Source organism: Uranotaenia lowii, chromosome 2 (genome assembly GCF_029784155.1).
Source record: "Uranotaenia lowii strain MFRU-FL chromosome 2, ASM2978415v1, whole genome shotgun sequence".
NCBI classification, from domain to species: domain Eukaryota; kingdom Metazoa; phylum Arthropoda; class Insecta; order Diptera; family Culicidae; genus Uranotaenia; species Uranotaenia lowii.
In genome coordinates, this window is record NC_073692.1 from 48,943,114 (window position 1) to 48,960,700 (window position 17,587).

Below are 17,587 nucleotides of genomic sequence, written 5' to 3' on the forward strand. Positions count from 1 at the left end.
AACTATTAAAAAAACTAAAAATGGTCGGAAATTGACTTAAAATAACGTTAATGATAATAAAAATAGTTATTTTGTAAAGTTAAGAGAAAAAAGTTTCAGAAAAAAACCGTTCGATTTTGGCAACATTCGATTTTGGCAACACAAAATGTTCGAGCATGTTGCCAAAAACGAACGGGGTCTGTATTTCATTTGAAAAATTACCTTATGTATTATCGATTTTTAATTTACCGACTTATTTAGATTAAGATGTTTAGGAATTTGAAATTTATGTTGGCCACACTAGCCATTCCAAGAGTTTTTCCTCTTTTCATTGAAGTTAAATGCCAAATTCTCTTACCAACACACAAGGAGTCACACACAAGTTGCTCATTCGCTCCTTTTGGCGAGTGTAAAAATTACTGTTCTTTCATTCATTCGGCCGTACAACTTTCGCCGTTCCCTTCCACCAGCAGATCCGTGCTTGTCACTTGAATGGGCCCAAAACATGAAAGAGGGTGGTCATCATCATATGTGTGTGCGTGCGATTTTAAATTTTTCATTCGATTGACAGCTCTCACACTGGCAAAGCGGAATGAGTTCTTTGGGTGCCCAATGAAGACGTTCAATGAAGGCCACCGAACGAGGGGTACTGATGAGATGGTAATTTAAATTGACGGTTATTTCTTGTTAACGGATTTGTTTAAATTCAACGATGTCCACTTTGTTTTTTTGATATAATACTCAATCATATTATGAAAGATATGATCGAAATAATTAGTTCCTTCATCAAAGATGATGATAATGATTTGTTCTTTAATGATTAAATCAAAAGGCAATATTCTTTAGTTTTTAAAACATGATTGATTCTCCAAAACTACTAATTTATTATTGCACGCATTTTATTATCACACCAAACCGATTCAATACAAACGATTGAATTAACACGTTTTGACGTTTTGAACCTGACTTCAAAACTGCTACGATGAAATCAACCTTCTTTCTATCTTTCTAATTTATTCATTCAATCGATGGCAACGACTGCACCTTCCGCTGGATCCGAATCTTTTCCTTGAAGACCGGTACCTCGGTACGGAACAGCTTCCCCTGGAGCATAACGGGGGTCGAATGGCCACCCACTTCCAGTGCCGATGGGGCCAGCTCTCGAATGCCGGACAGCGTGAGCTCATCGGTAAATGGGGCGGACATCGTTTTCATCAGAACCGGGGAGCGAAGAACCGGCTTTCGAGGAGTCCGGGTACAGAAGGCTCTCCGGGTGGAAACCTGCAGCAGCGAGTTGGCCGGAAAGTGGCTGCCAAGCGAGGTGTCACTAGCTCCGGTGCCGCCGTCTGCAGTTTTGACTTTTTCCGCACATTCGGCCATGGCACGGCGTTTCTTTTCCTGTTTAATCATTTGAAAGTTTTTGATGAAGTTTCTCGTTGACTGGGAAATCATTTTTCCGTCGAGCAATACTGAAAATTACAAAAAAAAATGATTCCAACTTTATTTTTCAAATTCGTTAAAACCTACATAGTTTATGACCCGCCGCGGCAGTAACTTTCTCGCGATAATGGACGTCCTTTTGAGCAACGCATCCCTGAAGGTCCAGAACTCGCAAGGAGTAGAGGGCACTGATGACTGGTGTTAAATCTTCCGTTGATTTGAAGGTATTCTCGGATGCTAGCAGAACTTCTAGTTTCCATAATGGCTCGAGGGCGGCCATGTTGGACAGTTTCAACTTTTTGATGTTGAGCACTTTGAGGTGATTCTGGAAAATAGAAAGGAAAGAAAACAGAATAGAACCACGAATTTCAGAATGGAATGACTTAAGTGATTCGACTCAGAATCATGAGTTCAGTGTAGGAACTTGGATATCAAGGTTGAATATTTTTTTTAAAAAAACATCGCTGGAGTCACCAGTTATCTTATAGAATTTTTGGAGTTCAGTTTGATCACGGTTTTCTTTTAAAAGTTCCACATTTTAATAAAAATAAAAATAAATCCTATAAAAATATTAACTGTCATTCCTGCATTTTTTTTATAAATAGAAGCTTCTAGAATATCTGGGCACAAATCGGGTCCGGTGGACAAAACTTCAGACCGGAAAGTCATGCGTGCTTATGCCACGAAGAAGAGTGCCTAAGTTCAGAATGTGGCCAAAAAGTGGGATATCCTTTCAGCACCGTCCAACGTGCCAAGATAAAGATGGGTCTGAAGACATATATAAAGTAGAAAATGCCAAAGCCGAGTCAAAAATAAGCCGCTTCCGTCAAACCAAGAGCTCGTAAATTATATGATCAACTGCTGTTTTATCTTCTACCTTTAAATTTGAAGAATTTTCAATATATGTGTAAATAATGTTAAATAAAAACTCCAGCTGAATTTTCACCTGAGGATAAAAAACAAGTTCAAAAATTATCATTTATTATTTTAAAATTCATAATTTAAATCCTGTAGTTAAAGTTTTCAAAATTAATTCCAGATTTAAAAAAAAATTAATTCTTTTCAATAAATCCAAATCTTATTTTATATGTGATTTTCTCGAGGTTTGTGTTTCTAAACTGACTTTGCTTTAATTAAAAATTTCAATTTTCAATCAAAAATCAAAATTATGAAACCGCGATCTCCTTCAATTTGAATCCTTAACGGAATTTTAAAATTCATATTTTAATATTTATTATAAAACTTAAATTTGAGCTAAATCTGAATACAAACTTTGAATTTTAGTTCCAAGTCTGAATTTTGCCTTCTTGATTCCAGATGAGAAATCCTTTGAATTTGAAACCAAAAAGCGAAATTTGTATCAGAGCCTTTGACAAGAAATCTTTAATTTGATTTTGAATTTATTGTTTTCAATTTGAATTTTTTTTTTCAATTAATAACCTATCAATTTAAATAAAATTTTGAATGATGAAATTGTTTCACATTTTTCATTTCTCGACTCAGGAAACTTTCTTATGTTTCAATTCTGCTTATAAATTTAGGATAAAAATTTTGGATCCAAATCTTAAAATTGATTTAAATTTTAAATAATTTCTTTTCATATTCCGTAATTAAGACTGAGATTCGAATATGGAAAATTCATCACATTTTAGATTGAAATGCAACTCCAAAACATGCATATTGAAAATCAAGAAAATTATACTGGATACTCACTACACATTTTTCCGCAAGTATCCGGGCTGGGCAAATCCAGAAAATTTTCTCAAAAAACCGGTCAATATACTGGCACATTTCGGAATTATTCCATTAAAACCAAGAAGAAAAACACATGGAAAACTGTTTTAAATTTGTTCGAAACACATCAGCCGATTCAGAATCATCATGAGAATAAGGCTTCCAAAAAATCGTTTTTGATTATTTCGACAAAATTTGTTAAAAAAATATTTTGACGCAAGATACATAATTCTAAGGATTCAATTGAAATTTTCGTTATATTTTGCAAATAGAGTGAGAAAACCTGGTCAAAATCCGGACAATCTGGTAAGCTAAGTCTAGCTTCATTGGGATCTAATATTTGGGACTCAATTACTATTAACAAATGAGAATTTTTTTGAAAAACTGTTGTAGAATTGTTGTCCTGGAATGAAATTTTGAGGGTTCGGAGTCGAGATTATTACACTATTGTTACTCTTTAATAATTATAGTACCTAGTTTATCAAATTTTGATTAGAAATTTCAAATTTTATGTTTATTAACAAAATTCACTTGACATTTTTGGACCGTCATGGGGGGGGGTTTAACCCCTAAACCCCCCCCCCCCCCCCCCCCCGTCCATACGGCCATGCATGACTATAAACCTTGGTCCATAGGCATGCAATTTTTGTTGTTGTGTTAGTCTTCGCGAAAAACGGCGAGAAGACTTTAGAAAATAATTTTGTGGAATTTTATGATTAATTTTTTAGTTTTTTTTAATTCGAATAAATTAAAAGCCATGACACCAAATTTCAATCATTTTTTTTTTTCAATCAAATCACCCAATAAAGGAAGGCTCCGAAAGCAATCAAGGCTTAATGATACTCATTCATCTTTATGTAGGAAGTTTTGGCGCCCATTTTTATAGCCACTTTACTCTTCTCGTGGCACTATTAAATTACTTTGATGATTTTTTTTATTTTTCTTTGGTGAAAAAAAATTGTCTAAATTTTGATAAAATTATCCGGATTGGCATGGCCCGGATCAGTTTTGCGGTCATATTAAAGAATGTTATTTAACTTCAGAAAAATAATATTCAACGATATGCCTGTACAAATTTTGACATACTCCAAACAACTAAACAGAACGCGATTAAATATGTATTTCATTGCATATTTATGGTTACCGTAAACTGGGGGAACATTGATCACTTTTTTAGTTCATTTTTGAATGTTTTGGAAAGGGGTTGCTTTTTTGTAACACCAAAAATTTTTAAAATACTTACTGAGGAAAAAAGTATAAAGCATGATCATTGATAGCAGAACATTCAAACGGCATTAGTGGCTATAACTAAATGTTTGTTACAAAACCAGATTTCATGTTTAGGGGTAACTTCGATCATCATGCTTTTAACGTATCTCAATATCTTTAAAAATAATTGTTTTGATGCCAATTATCACAGATGGCTTACAACATCAATAACAATAATTTATTGTTTGGATCCAATTAAATTTTTAACGTTTTCTTTCAAAAACAAATATACATACTTAAAAGATGCACAATGTTGCTGCATACATTTAGGAGCTAGAATTATAAATTTTTTTAGGCCTGAAACAAATCAAATTCTACCATCATGCAATCCTTTAGGTCCTCCTTTTATTCTTATGTTCTTTTTTTTTATTGAAACTTAACCATTTGATAGGGTTTTTAGCCATTTTTTCTATACAGGGTTTCTCATAGAAAATGTCAATTTTTTAAAATCCAAAAATTATCATATAATGACCAAAAAATAACTCTACTCTCAGAAAAATCCTATTATGTAGGCCATAAGACTCTCTTATGAAGTGGCGCCATAAGAAAGGGCAATGAAATTCATAAGTTTGTCTTATGATGGAATGAACTCAAATGATGAACACCGGTTTCAATGAGGGGCTATTGCTTTTCATAAGATATTCTTATGGAAAAAGGAAATATCGCATAAAATTAAAATAATTCAAGATTATTTTACATTTCATTTTATTTTCTGCTTAATTCGTTAGAAAAAATACATGGTGACAATTTCAACACCCGATTGCATAATTAAATTTTATTGCACCTCGGACCTTTAACTTCGCGCTTATTGCCGGTAATCAAGCTGGAAAGTAAATAAAACAAAATGTACCTAGTGAGTTTACAAATATTTTTAACTACAAATAGATTTCAACTCATAATTACCATTTAGAAGATAAAAATCACATCAAAATTTTTAGTAAAAGTAGTAACTTTACAACTTGTGAGTGCTTCTGACGACGATGAAATACATGACTGATAGAATTAATGTGTTCATCATTTTTTCGCAATGCCGCTTCTCCTATTTTTCATAAGAACTTCGAATGAGAATTGGAAGAATTTCATAAGACTCTTATAAAAAACAATTTTACACTCTAAAAAGCGATTCATAAGAAGCATCTTATGAAAATCATAATAAGAATTTGCCTGAGTGTAAAAATATACCTTTACAAAGTAAAAAAGTTAAACTTTCATATAAAACAACCCATTTGCTTCAAAATGCTATCATTTTATCAGAAGGGGTGTTTGTTTGTGAGTCTTCGAAAAAACAGATATTTTTAAACTTTAAAACTCCAACTACAAAACCAAATTGAGGATATTTAAAACTCAATTTTTTGGCTCTCAAACGTAAAAAACAGTTTTCAAATATTTTAACTTCAGACTTAGTTAATGATGATTATCTGCAAAAATTTCATGTTGATCAAAGCTACCCCGATAATCAAAGTTCACCCAGTTTACGGTACACCACGAGAACGTCTTATTTGTACCTTTTTAGTAGAAGGGAACCTTAAATTATTATAAAAGATTTTTTTTATAAAATGTTAAGAATGTATTTAGTAAGTTTGAGAATAGAACGGTATCAACTTTGTGATTCCATGAAAATTTCATAATTGAATTTGAAATTGGAACAATTGGAAAATTAGGAAACGTTAAAAAAAACCCTTTTCTTCATTCTTCATCGAAATTTAGGATATAAAAAAGGTTAACTTTGTAGAACTTAAACTCAAAATTTGATCCAACACTTAGTTATAAGAAGCCATAAAGAGATTTTTTTTGTCTCAAGAAAAATATGAATCTATCGCACAAAAGACAGTTTAAAACCGAATATCAGTACTAATAATAAAATTTTGATAATATGTTAAACTAAACATTGGTTAACATTCAAATGTGAAAAATAATAAAAAATAATTAAGATTTTCGAAGAATTCTTTTGAGATTCATTGCTGGTTTTTTATTCAACATCACAATTAAAACAAATTATGGAATCAACGTTAAAAGAAAATAAATACATATTCTTAAAGCTAGATTTTCGACATTTATGAGAAATAACAAAATATTCAGAATAAAGTTTTACAATTTTTAATTAGATTTCTTATTATTCTATATCAAACCAGGACATAGGTCGGTAACCTGCAGCTCTTTGGGTATGCGACTCTTTAGTTCACTGAACAAATATTATAAATATTTTTGAATAAAATATTTAAAAAAAATCATGCTAATTTGATATTTGAGTCTTGTGTCCTGGCACACGAATTTTTATAGGTCAAGAAGAAAATTTTGAAATTGCATCCTCTGTATGAACTAGCGGGAAGACAAATGACAAAAGAAGATTTTTGTTAAGCCCAATTTTACAATTTATATCCAGATATATCGCTTTATGTGGAAAGCCTACTCAATAAATAAAGAGTTAAAAAGTGAATAGATTCAAATATAAATGTCATTTAGATTCAAATCTAATCAGTTACCTATCAGGAGCATAATTTTTGAAGATTAAAATTTTCGGATACATAAATTTTAGTTGAATTTAATCTTATACTTATGGATTTTGAAAAGGATTAGCTTAATCTGAGAAAATGTCATGAAAAAGCTTGATATTTTTAAGAAAAATTATTTCCTTGACATTGTTATTTTTAAAGTTTATTTTTGCCGAATCAATTATAAATATTCTGCGTATGTAAATATGTTTAACTGTTCTCAGTAACACCATGCAAAGAATTCATTTAAGCCTAACATGAATTCTGAACTTTTTTGACACTATATTTGCAAACGCATTAAAATTCAAACCATGTTAGAAGAATTGACGATCCAGAAGAGAATCCTTGTGCTAAGATAATGGTAACCAGAAATAGATTTTTTTTTAAATATCCAAAATTTAGAAAAAAAAAAACGGTAATGATTTTAAAGTTTTTATCGTAAAACTTATGTTCATTATTCATTCATAAATTTTGTTTTTTTTTTAAATTAAAAACAAACTTTTTTTAATGTGATTTTATAACCATATGACTTCAAGTTGCTGTGAATCATAATTCGATGAATGTTTTTAATGTTCTAATTTATCCTTTTCAAAACTTCAGTATTTTCATTTTGACAAATATTATATAATGTCAATTGAAAGATGATCAAATAATTCAAAGTAGATAATCCAATGCATTTCAGGTTACAGATAACCAGAAATCGAATGTAATGTGGAAATTTGCTCAAAAAACAATTGATGCATAATTTGACAGAAATATAACGAAAATAGTCCGTAAACTGTCCCGATTCAATCCATTTTACGGTACCAACCCAGTTCCATGAACATAAATAATGATTTGCCGTCAACTTGAACATTATTTTTGTAAAAATTCAAAAGTTCAACAAAGTTTGCCGGGTCAGCTAGTATTTGGAAAAAATGTAGTAAACTTCTACATGAAAAGTCTATAAAAAAGCTCGAAAAAGTTTTCAAAATCAGCGTATGTATTCGGCGAAAAAAATCATCCGAAAACACTAAAATTGACCATTTGCTGCTCAAAGAGTTGTGAAAGAAATAAAGCCAAGAAACTTTATTTGTTCGTCGAAATCGTCAAAAGCATTTAAAACGAACTTTTTTTTATCTGATTGAACCCTGACTCAGAAAAAGGGTGCTATTTTCAATATGAAATATAAAACAAAGTCTTTAAATTGATTTTATATGAAAAATTTTCATACAATAAATTTTGCATGGAGGATTGATTGATAACGAATACGAAATGCTGTATTTGAACATTTAAGAACAAAGGGGTGGTCGTGGTGGTAGTTAAACCTAAAAACCTAAAAGTTGCACCTATTCCAGAACAAGAGATAAAGAATCGTTTGACATTAACAACTAAAAATGGTAAAATTATCCCTCTGGTTTTAAGTGTCTCATGTAATATGATCACTTTGAAATTCATGTTGCTTGCCAGTAGTGATAAAATATATATGAAAATGTTGATCATTGTCTTAGCCAATTTACGCAGAATCAAGAAATTGTGTGCCATAAATAATTCAGAGCAAGATTATTTATCAAACCCAGGTTCGCTATTCGCAGCAAAGCTAAACCTACTAATTTAAGTGAAAGTCCCGGAGTTATCAACATCGTTTGAAAAATCGAAACGAAAATTCATGGGCACTCCTGTGAGTACCTATCACAACGATCTCTGGAGCCACCATTCCACAATCAGATCAACGAAAATTATACAATTTGATTACTCGAGGTTGGCGTGCTTCTAACTGATATTGTTATGTTGAAAAATATTTGCTCAAAATAAGTCAGCTTTGGGTAAAGCAAGTTAAATCAAGAGTTTCTAGCAGAGTAAAAATTTCACCTTTAAAAAGGTTCAGCATGTTTTATAATGTCAATAAATCCAGTTTAATAATAGAAAACAGAATTTTCTTTAATGATACAACTTTGATAGACCAAGTCTTGAATTGACTCTTTAAGGGACCTGGAACTGGAACAGATTTAATTTTTTTAGATAAACGTTAATTATTTTTTTTACACGAAATCTGGAATTGCATTCTGATTGCATTCATAATAAATATTTCTATTCGATCAAAACGCAAAAAATACAATAATAATCATCATATTCACCGCCAACGACTTCATACAGTCGGGATCGAACTCGAACCGGGCAGCCGGAATCCCATCCAGTTGTTGCCTTTCCACGTGGATCTGCTCCAGTTTGGTGAGTCCTTCAAGATTCTCCAGGCGCGTCAGTTTGTTGTAGCCCAGATACAGCTGCTTCAGATTCCGCAACCCCTCGAGGTTTTCAATCTTGCGGATGTTGTTCCATTGCAGGTACAGGTGCGTCAGGTGCACAAACTGGGACAGGTTCTCGACCTTGCCAATCTGATTGTTGTGCAGGTACAGCACCAGAACCCGCTTCGTCGGATAGATGGTGTTCTGTGTGTAGGCGGAGAAAAATAAGGGGGATAGGTATTAAATAGAACACATGTGACGCATTAACCTTGCACTTCCGTTCCGGTTTGATGCGTTCGTTGCCAACGGTTGCAAACTTTGAGTGAACCGGAAATCAATAAACCGCCAAGCGTTTATTGAATTTCATTCCAAGTTCACTGAAAATTTTTTATGAGGATCCAAATTTGCCTGTTTTTAAAAAACTCTGAAATTTGGAAACCAAACCAAACTGTCAATAAAAAAAAATTAAGTAAAAGCGTTGAACCCGGTTTACAAAAAGATCAGAAGAGAAAAATGATAGTCAAAAATGAAGAATAAAAACTTTTAAAAATATTTAAAATCATTTATGAGAACTTGGGAATTTTTCATAGTAAAAAATTGTGAGGTTTAATGTTTTTTCCCTCTCGCAAGCTGATTTAAAACCTTGAACTCCTTCATGTTCTCGAAATCTAAATTCCTCAACTGATGACCGAAATTGTACAGCGGCATATTTTAACCCGTTCTGGAAGAATCAATCCAATCAATTCTTAATAAATTCATTCCTCTCAGTTACAATTTTCGATTCTTGATTTTTAAACTTATATTTAAAAAAAAAAGAAAAGAAATTAACTTACGATTTGGGTGAGATTTTTATCATTCTGATAGATGTGCGTCAGGGTAGAGCTTTGTTTCTTTGCTATTTTTTTCTGCTTCATCCTCGGGGCTCCAGTGGAAGAATCCTGTTTTCGGCAAGGAATGTCAATAATTTGCGTCTACAATAAACCACTTCTTCATAAACAATTTAATCGGTAATCGGAAATTTGTGGCTGCGTAATGAGGGGTTTTGAATTTTCGACCAAAGGGAACCGTCTCAATTAGTTTTTTTTTAAATTGGTTTCGAGGACAATCACTGTTGTTTTTGGTTTATTTTTTCCACCGCAACTCGTTGTAGATACCGCGCGGAATGAATGGAAACCGTTGCTAATAGCGAGCCGACGTTAGTTTCCCGGTGAAAAAAGCAACACGACAAGCAACACTACAACCGTTCATGATTCACTTTTGCCGGCTGGATTCGGAATGAGCATGAGTCGCATCACCAAGCAATCCTGTAGCCGCATGGTTTCCTGCGATTCCGGTTGGTTGTTATTATTTAGGATTTTATCCTTTTTTTCAATCAGCCTACTTGTTTCAATGCCGAAGAAAGGGCACCCCTTTCTTTTTACGGCTTTGTTTATGTTGATTTGATTTAGTTCCACGAAATGGTTCTTCGATGAAAAGGAAAATTGGTGTAAGGTATCAATCGCATTGTTGAAGGTAAAACCCAACTTTACCAGAATGACGATTGGAGCATTCGAGTTAAGGATGTGTAGAGTAAAACTGGCTTGTTGATATGTTTAAATTATACCTACATTCCAAAGTCTTCTCAAGGCTTTGATGACGTCTCTCAACAAATGAAAAGGTGAACTTGCTTCAATAATTAACTTACATGTGTTAGAAAACTACAAAATATTTTCAAGGAGTTTTAAAAACCACCAATACATTATATACCTACTCTCACATTGGTCCACGTGGCTGAAAAAAGGATTCAGACTTAAAACGTGGCATCTGCTTGAATGACATCACTGACTGGTGGCTCCAGAGGCTCGTTTCTAATTCAATTTCAATGCTTTTTTTGAGCATTGAGCTACAGAACTGGAAACTTCAGTCTAATACTCGGCTACGATTTTTATGGAATAAAGAAATTAGTTGATTCAAGATCTGAAAATTTCTTTTTCTTATTTTGCCTAGAAATTAAACTTAAAAATGCAGTTTTCAATTGTGTAAAACATATTTTAAATATACCTATATTTTTTTATTATTTTTTTTTTTGTTAATAAAAATAGAACTAAAAACGATTATTTTTTTTCTGGGATTTTCATCCTTTTGGATGATTCATCCCTACCCAAAAATCTAAAAACGAATATAAACCTTAAACTTTGAAGTTTTTTCCTTCGCTTGTGTAAATTTTTTGTAAAAACGTCCACAGTTGATATTAAAAAAAACTCTTCTGTTGCTCGAAAAATGGATACATTGCTAAAAGGTACACCTTTTGAATGAAGCTTTAAAATCATTTGGAAGGCTTAAAAATTCTCTTTACATCATCGCAAGTTTTAGAAACCTTCCGGATGTTTTTTAGTTTTGAAATATTCTGCCTTAAACTTTTTCAAAATTTATTTAAACTCAAAATAGCAATTTTGTTTGGTGTTTTTTTTTAAATTGTTTTGAGGGAACATTTGCCACTTTTTTTCAACATGTCCAGCAGTCCCATTTTTTTTTATCTAACAGTTTTGTTTAGGAAGTTTGTACGCCTGTTGTAGGATAATTTAATCTCGGCTTCATTTCAATTCCAGGCAAAATTTCTCATTCAAATAAGATTAGTTTTGATCATTCAATCAAGAATCCATATCAAAAAAGTTTGATAATTTGAAGCATGAGTTGAGTTAAATTGAACAAATTGAAAATTTGATTAGATTTAAAATATTTGTAGCATAAAATCTACTGAACATTTGATCCACTTCTAAAAAGACGAGAACTTGTGTTCAGTTTACACTATACAATAAACACCAATTTGAAGAAAAAATAATCTGATAATACAAAACGCGTTTTTAAACAAATTCGAGAAAAAACGACATCTCTGAAAATTTGCCACATTTTAGAGGAGACTCCCCCTATCCAACGCACAATTTGAAAAAAAAATCGATCAGTGGGTCTAGACAACTTTTTCTTTAAGTTTCGCGAACAAAATACACAAGCAAATTTTTAAAGTTAATGCTTATAATTTTTCCAAAAAATCTTCAAATTATACATTTTTCAGCCCAGCGGTGTTTAGATTCGTTCAAAAATAAACAATAATTTTAAAAAATTCGATTTTAAGCCATTTGTTCTATACAGGCTTTCTCATAGAAAATGTTCGTTTTTATAAATATCCAGAAATTATCATAGAATGACTATAAAATAACTTTAAAACTACACCCATACAAAGAAGAAAAGTTAGACTTCCATATAAAATAACCCATTTGCTTCTAAATGCCATCATTGGAGTGGTGTTTGTTTGTGAGTCTTCGAAAAATCAGATATTTTAAAACTTTAAAGCTACATTTTAAGTAAAATAAAAAAATCTCCAACCTCGAACCAGCTATTTGAAATTCAGTTCATAGGCTTTTAAATGTAGAAAACAGTTTTCAGATATTTTAACTTCAGACATAGTTAAGATGATTATCTTAAACAGAATCATGTTGATCAAAGTTCCCACAGTTTACGGTATATATTTTAAGTGTGTTAAAAGCACTCTACGGGAAATTCAATGAAGAGAATAGAGTATTTCCTGAGACAGATTGTTGTAGGGTAGCTTTTTGTTTTTGTTTTGAAAAATGTAAACACCAACTAGTCGCCATTTTGATCTTTGATGATAAGCACTGTTCAATACTTTCTTTAAAAAACTTCTTTAATTAAAAGCATCAACAAACCTTCATGTCTCAACTAGTTATGAATTTACAAATCATTAAACAAAGAATTTATATGCTCCTCACCAAGGTGTGCTTGCAAAACCACTACAATTGCATTGCCAATATCATATCGTTACTATCTGGTCATTGAACATACGTAATGTTGTTGTTATGTAAACATGAGGAATCAGCTGTTCGTCTGACAAGTGAGGAAATGCCTTATACACCTTTATTGCGGTGCTTTTGTTAATTTTCTACAGTGTTGCCAGTTAATTTTAAGGTTGACTCTAGATAATTTATATTGTAATTATAAAATTTTCTTCGATATTAAACATTTTTGACAACATTTTTGAATAAAATCATTTTTATGAAATTTATTGAACTTATTGTTTATTTTTGAAAGAATCTCAACACATCTAAGTTATAAAATGTAAAATTCCATGTTGTTAGGAATTTTTTTTAGCGAAAATCTTGAAGAAAAAGTTTTTCTAGATCCAAAAATCGATGTTTTTTCCTCAAATTGTGCGTTTGATAGGAAAGGGTCTCCTCTATAATGTGACAAATTTTCAGAGATGCCGATTTCTTTTCTTTTCAATGGTCCAAGAAAAGACACTGTTAAATAGCTCAAACCACTATGCATAAATCATTAATCTTTAAAAATCTAATCAAGTGTTCCTAAGACCGATGCAAATAAAGTTAGAAGGTAAATGTTAGAAGGTAAATGCATTGATTACATTACGACAATTTATTTTCGCATTTATTTTCGAAATCCTTAAAAACTATAAGAAAAAATCTAAGATTCTTGAATCCCTGATTATATGCACTAACTTGAACTTTTTCTACCATTTATGCTTAAGACAAGGGTGGAAAATCTGGCAAAAACAAACAGACATAAATTCAGTAGAGCAGAAACAAACAGGCACCAATTTATGTTGAAGAGATGAATCTTTGGTTTTCGATTTCATCAAATTGAATTAAAATTTTAAATTTTTTTTAATGAAATTATCATTATCCTTATGCACATCAGTTACCGGGTTGACGAAATTGATCCAAAATAATTATTTCCTTTTGTTCAAATTACTTTCAACATTTTTGGCATGAATGATTTTGAGTTTTATTAACTCTCCGCTTTTTCAGCCATGTTCCCGGTTTATTCGAAATTTTTCCCTCTATTGTGTTGTGAACCTACTTGGTTGAATAATTCAACTAAATCCAAGGTGTGTATGTATAGGAGGTGTTACTGTATTTCAAATTCCCGATTCAGCTATTTTGGCCATTTTGCCTTAGCAACTGCGAAACAAACCACAGAAAAGCTTAGCAAATAATGTTATGTTTGTAAACAACCTCATTGAGCGCCTCGCTCACTCCTCGCCTACTTACTGTGAAAGTCGTGAAACCTCGTGTTTCTAAAAACCTTGGCTGAATCAAAGCAATCGAAAGATTCCTTTTAATTCAACCATGGTAAATGAAAAGTTCAGATACCGGTATTTGGATAACTTACTATCTTTTCGATAACTTACTATCTTTTTCAGTGAGCGTTTTATCAATCGAAAACGCTCACTGAAGAAGATAGTAAGTTGCTATCGAAATACCGGTATCTGAACTTTTCATTTACCGTGGTTGAATTAAAAGGAATCTTTCAATTGCTTTGATTCAGTCGAAATTTTTCACTTTTTTTTCAAAATCATCAAAGTCATCAATGTTTATAACAATTCCCTGTACAGTGGGTTAATTACTTATACTATTTTCAGACTACTGTGGAATGGCGATTAATCACTATTCTTATATTATCTATCAAAACGGAGTGATTACACAGTGAGCCCATCGACATCCGATAGCCCCTCGACTGTCATCACGCGCAACAAGACCAATCTCGGCAAGCGCGTCACCCGGCAAGACGCAACCGAAAGCGTACTCAGCGGTCATCGGGCGTGTAGTGACAAGGACCCAAAAGGAAATGGACTGGACAACCCACATCCGCAACCACAACTACTATAGACTGTTCCGAAAATCATATAATTTACTAGCTGACCCGGCAAACTTTGTTTGTTTGTTGAGCCTTTGAATTTTTACAAAAATAATGTTCACGTAAGCAGAAGGTATATCATTATTTGTGTTCATGAAACTGGATTGGTACCGTAAAATGGGGTGAATCGGGACAGTTTTCGAACTGTTTTCAAAATATTACTGCCAAATAACATTAAGTGGAACTTAACAAAACTCGATCAAAGAAAAAAAAAGGAGTTATGACTTTCTACTATCAATTTTTAAACAGATATTTTTGTTGGAAAGGGACAGTGGCTTATTAGTAACCGATGAAAATGTCATTGGAGCTTCCATCATATTGAACGTAGATAAGAGTGTTGTTTTTCGTCCGCAGATATTTTAACTCATTAAAGTTAGGCTTTTTCCTATTTTTTTTTTTTGTTTATTTCAATTCCATCAAAACTTTTTCGTTACCCAATTATATTCAAAGAAATGTTAATGATAGTGCCTACCTCCAGGGGCAAAAATTATTGGAAAGAGAGTTCTAGAGAAAGTTGAAAGCGATGATCTTCTAGGATAAACTTTAAAATGAATTTTCTTCCGTTTAACATTATTTTCTTAATTTACAGAGGATCCCTAGTAACTAGGATCATTTTCTATTAACCCCAAGATAAGTGCCCAAAGAATGCTTTGTGGAAATATGTAGTCATCGTCGTCATTTCATGCAGTTTTAATCAATTGTCTTTCTTTCTTCGCCAAAATCTTATGTTCCGTACTCCAAATTTGCAGACATATCACTATTTGCAGTGTTTCCAAACGCATTTTTGCGCAAATTTTCATATTCCATTCTGTTTTTCGTTGGCTATTATGATTTTGATATGTACTCTGCATTAGATAATCTATTTTGACTTTAATGATCATCTTTTTTATTACAATTCTATCACATATTTATCAAGATATGAATGCCAAAGCTCTGAACAAAGAAAATTAGAACATGAAATATCTTCATCGAATTTCTATTCACATTAGCTTCATTTTTAACATTTTCGTCCTGAATTCAAAATCAGAAATGAAATGAAAAACAATTCTTCGCGAATCTTAATAACTTTCTTTTTCTTGGTATTGGATCTTGGATCATATTTTTCTCGGAACTAAAATTCGAATTTTCTAAGCTCCTTGTGTTCGAGAATGTTATTGAATCAAATATGTGTCTCTGTTTTCTGATACTGAGTATTTTATCAAATAATAAGTTTTAGTTCTACTATGTTAACCTTATTTATATCTTGAATTTTGTTCAGTTTAAAGCATCTAAGCATGAAAAGAAGAAAAGGAGATTATCTAACGTTTGAAAATTTTCTAATTGTTTTTTTTACATTGATGAAATTCTCATGAAATCACAAAGTTGATATGATTTTTATCTCAAACTAACTCAATACATTATTAACGTTTTAGAAAACCCATGCTAATGAAATAAAAATTGTTGTCTTAAATTAATCAGTTAAAAATAAGACGTTCTCTTGGTGGTACCATAAATATGTACAGAAGATTTTGTAATGGAATATCTTATTTTTATCTGATTAGTTGTTTTGGATATGTCAAAAAACTTTTACAGTCGTATCGTGAAACATTATTTTCCTTGAGTAACATTGACATTCTCTAATATGGCCGGAAAATAACAAAATAACGGGGTAAAATGAGGGTTTCAGAAATTTTTCACGCGCGTGTCCGGGCCAGGAAAATCCGGGTTTTTTTTTCATCTAAAAACCAATCAATATCTGGGTATTTAATTTCAAAATTTTCAATCAAAAATACGGGCAATACCGAGCAAATTTGAGCTAAGTTCAAGAACTACTCAACAAAACATAAATAAAAAACCTCTTGAATCAATTTTTTTCACCGGGGTTTTTTTTTATCAAAGTCAAAGTTTTGGTAAATCAGCTTAAAAAATGTTGAAGCGGCTTGATTCTGAAGCAAAAATGATCATTTTCAGAAATATGCTCCTTACACATTTCGAAAATTTTGCCATGCAAAAACATTTTCAAGTTTTTTTAACAACACGTGTTGTAGTTCCGGATGCTGTGATGCAACAAGAGCCATATTTCTAACACATATGGCTGAAATAGAAACAGTGCTGTAAAAAAATACAACGCCCAATGATCTTGAAAACATTTTTGCATGGCAAAATTTCCAAAATGTATACCACTTTTTCCCAACACCAGTGAACTTCCTCTTAGAGTATTGATAAAAGGTAGCAACCCTGTTTTTGTAAACATTTTTGCCTGTAAATTTTGCCATTCATTGTATCTGTGGTTATGAATAGACGAGAAACTTTACCGTATTCACATATGGCGTGCCACACCATAATCTTCTTTCCAAAATTTTCAGTGCAAATGACCTTCACTGAGACAGGAGCATCCTTTCCCTTCGGTGAGGTCTAAAATTGTGGTCCAGGCAGAGTTTAATAGTCGAGTTTAACGTAGGTTTCATCATCCATGGTAACACAACCCGATTTCTTGGTCAGAAGTTTGTCATAGAGTTTACGAACCCTCGGTTTCACGGATTCAACATATCGTTAGTCTATGAGGTTTGTCTATCTGCGAAAATACACTGTTCTCCATACTTTCTCAACGCGGTTTAGACTGCTCCGAAACTCACACCTTCTTACTTAGCTAGTTTTCTGATTGAAAGACCACTCACAGTGCCCCATTTGTGCACAATCCGTTTTGCTCGGGAATAACGCCACGCATTTTTAGATTTCTTCGCGAAAAGGACAAAAAAT

At 32.2% G+C, this 17,587-nt stretch overlaps 1 protein-coding gene across 1 annotated transcript; it reads right to left on the reverse strand.

The window, feature by feature from the left end:
• Positions 1-862: 862 nt before the first annotated feature.
• LOC129748396 (protein phosphatase 1 regulatory subunit 42-like) lies at positions 863-10,396 on the reverse strand. The gene is made up of 4 exons (XM_055743005.1): positions 9,973-10,396; positions 9,032-9,343; positions 1,507-1,744; positions 863-1,448 (listed from the first exon to the last, which is right to left on the reverse strand). The coding sequence occupies exons 1-4, from the start codon at positions 10,051-10,053 to the stop codon at positions 997-999; spliced, it is 1,083 nt and encodes a 360-aa protein (XP_055598980.1). The 5' UTR covers positions 10,054-10,396; the 3' UTR covers positions 863-996.
• Between the last annotated feature and the right edge of the window lie 7,191 nt (positions 10,397-17,587).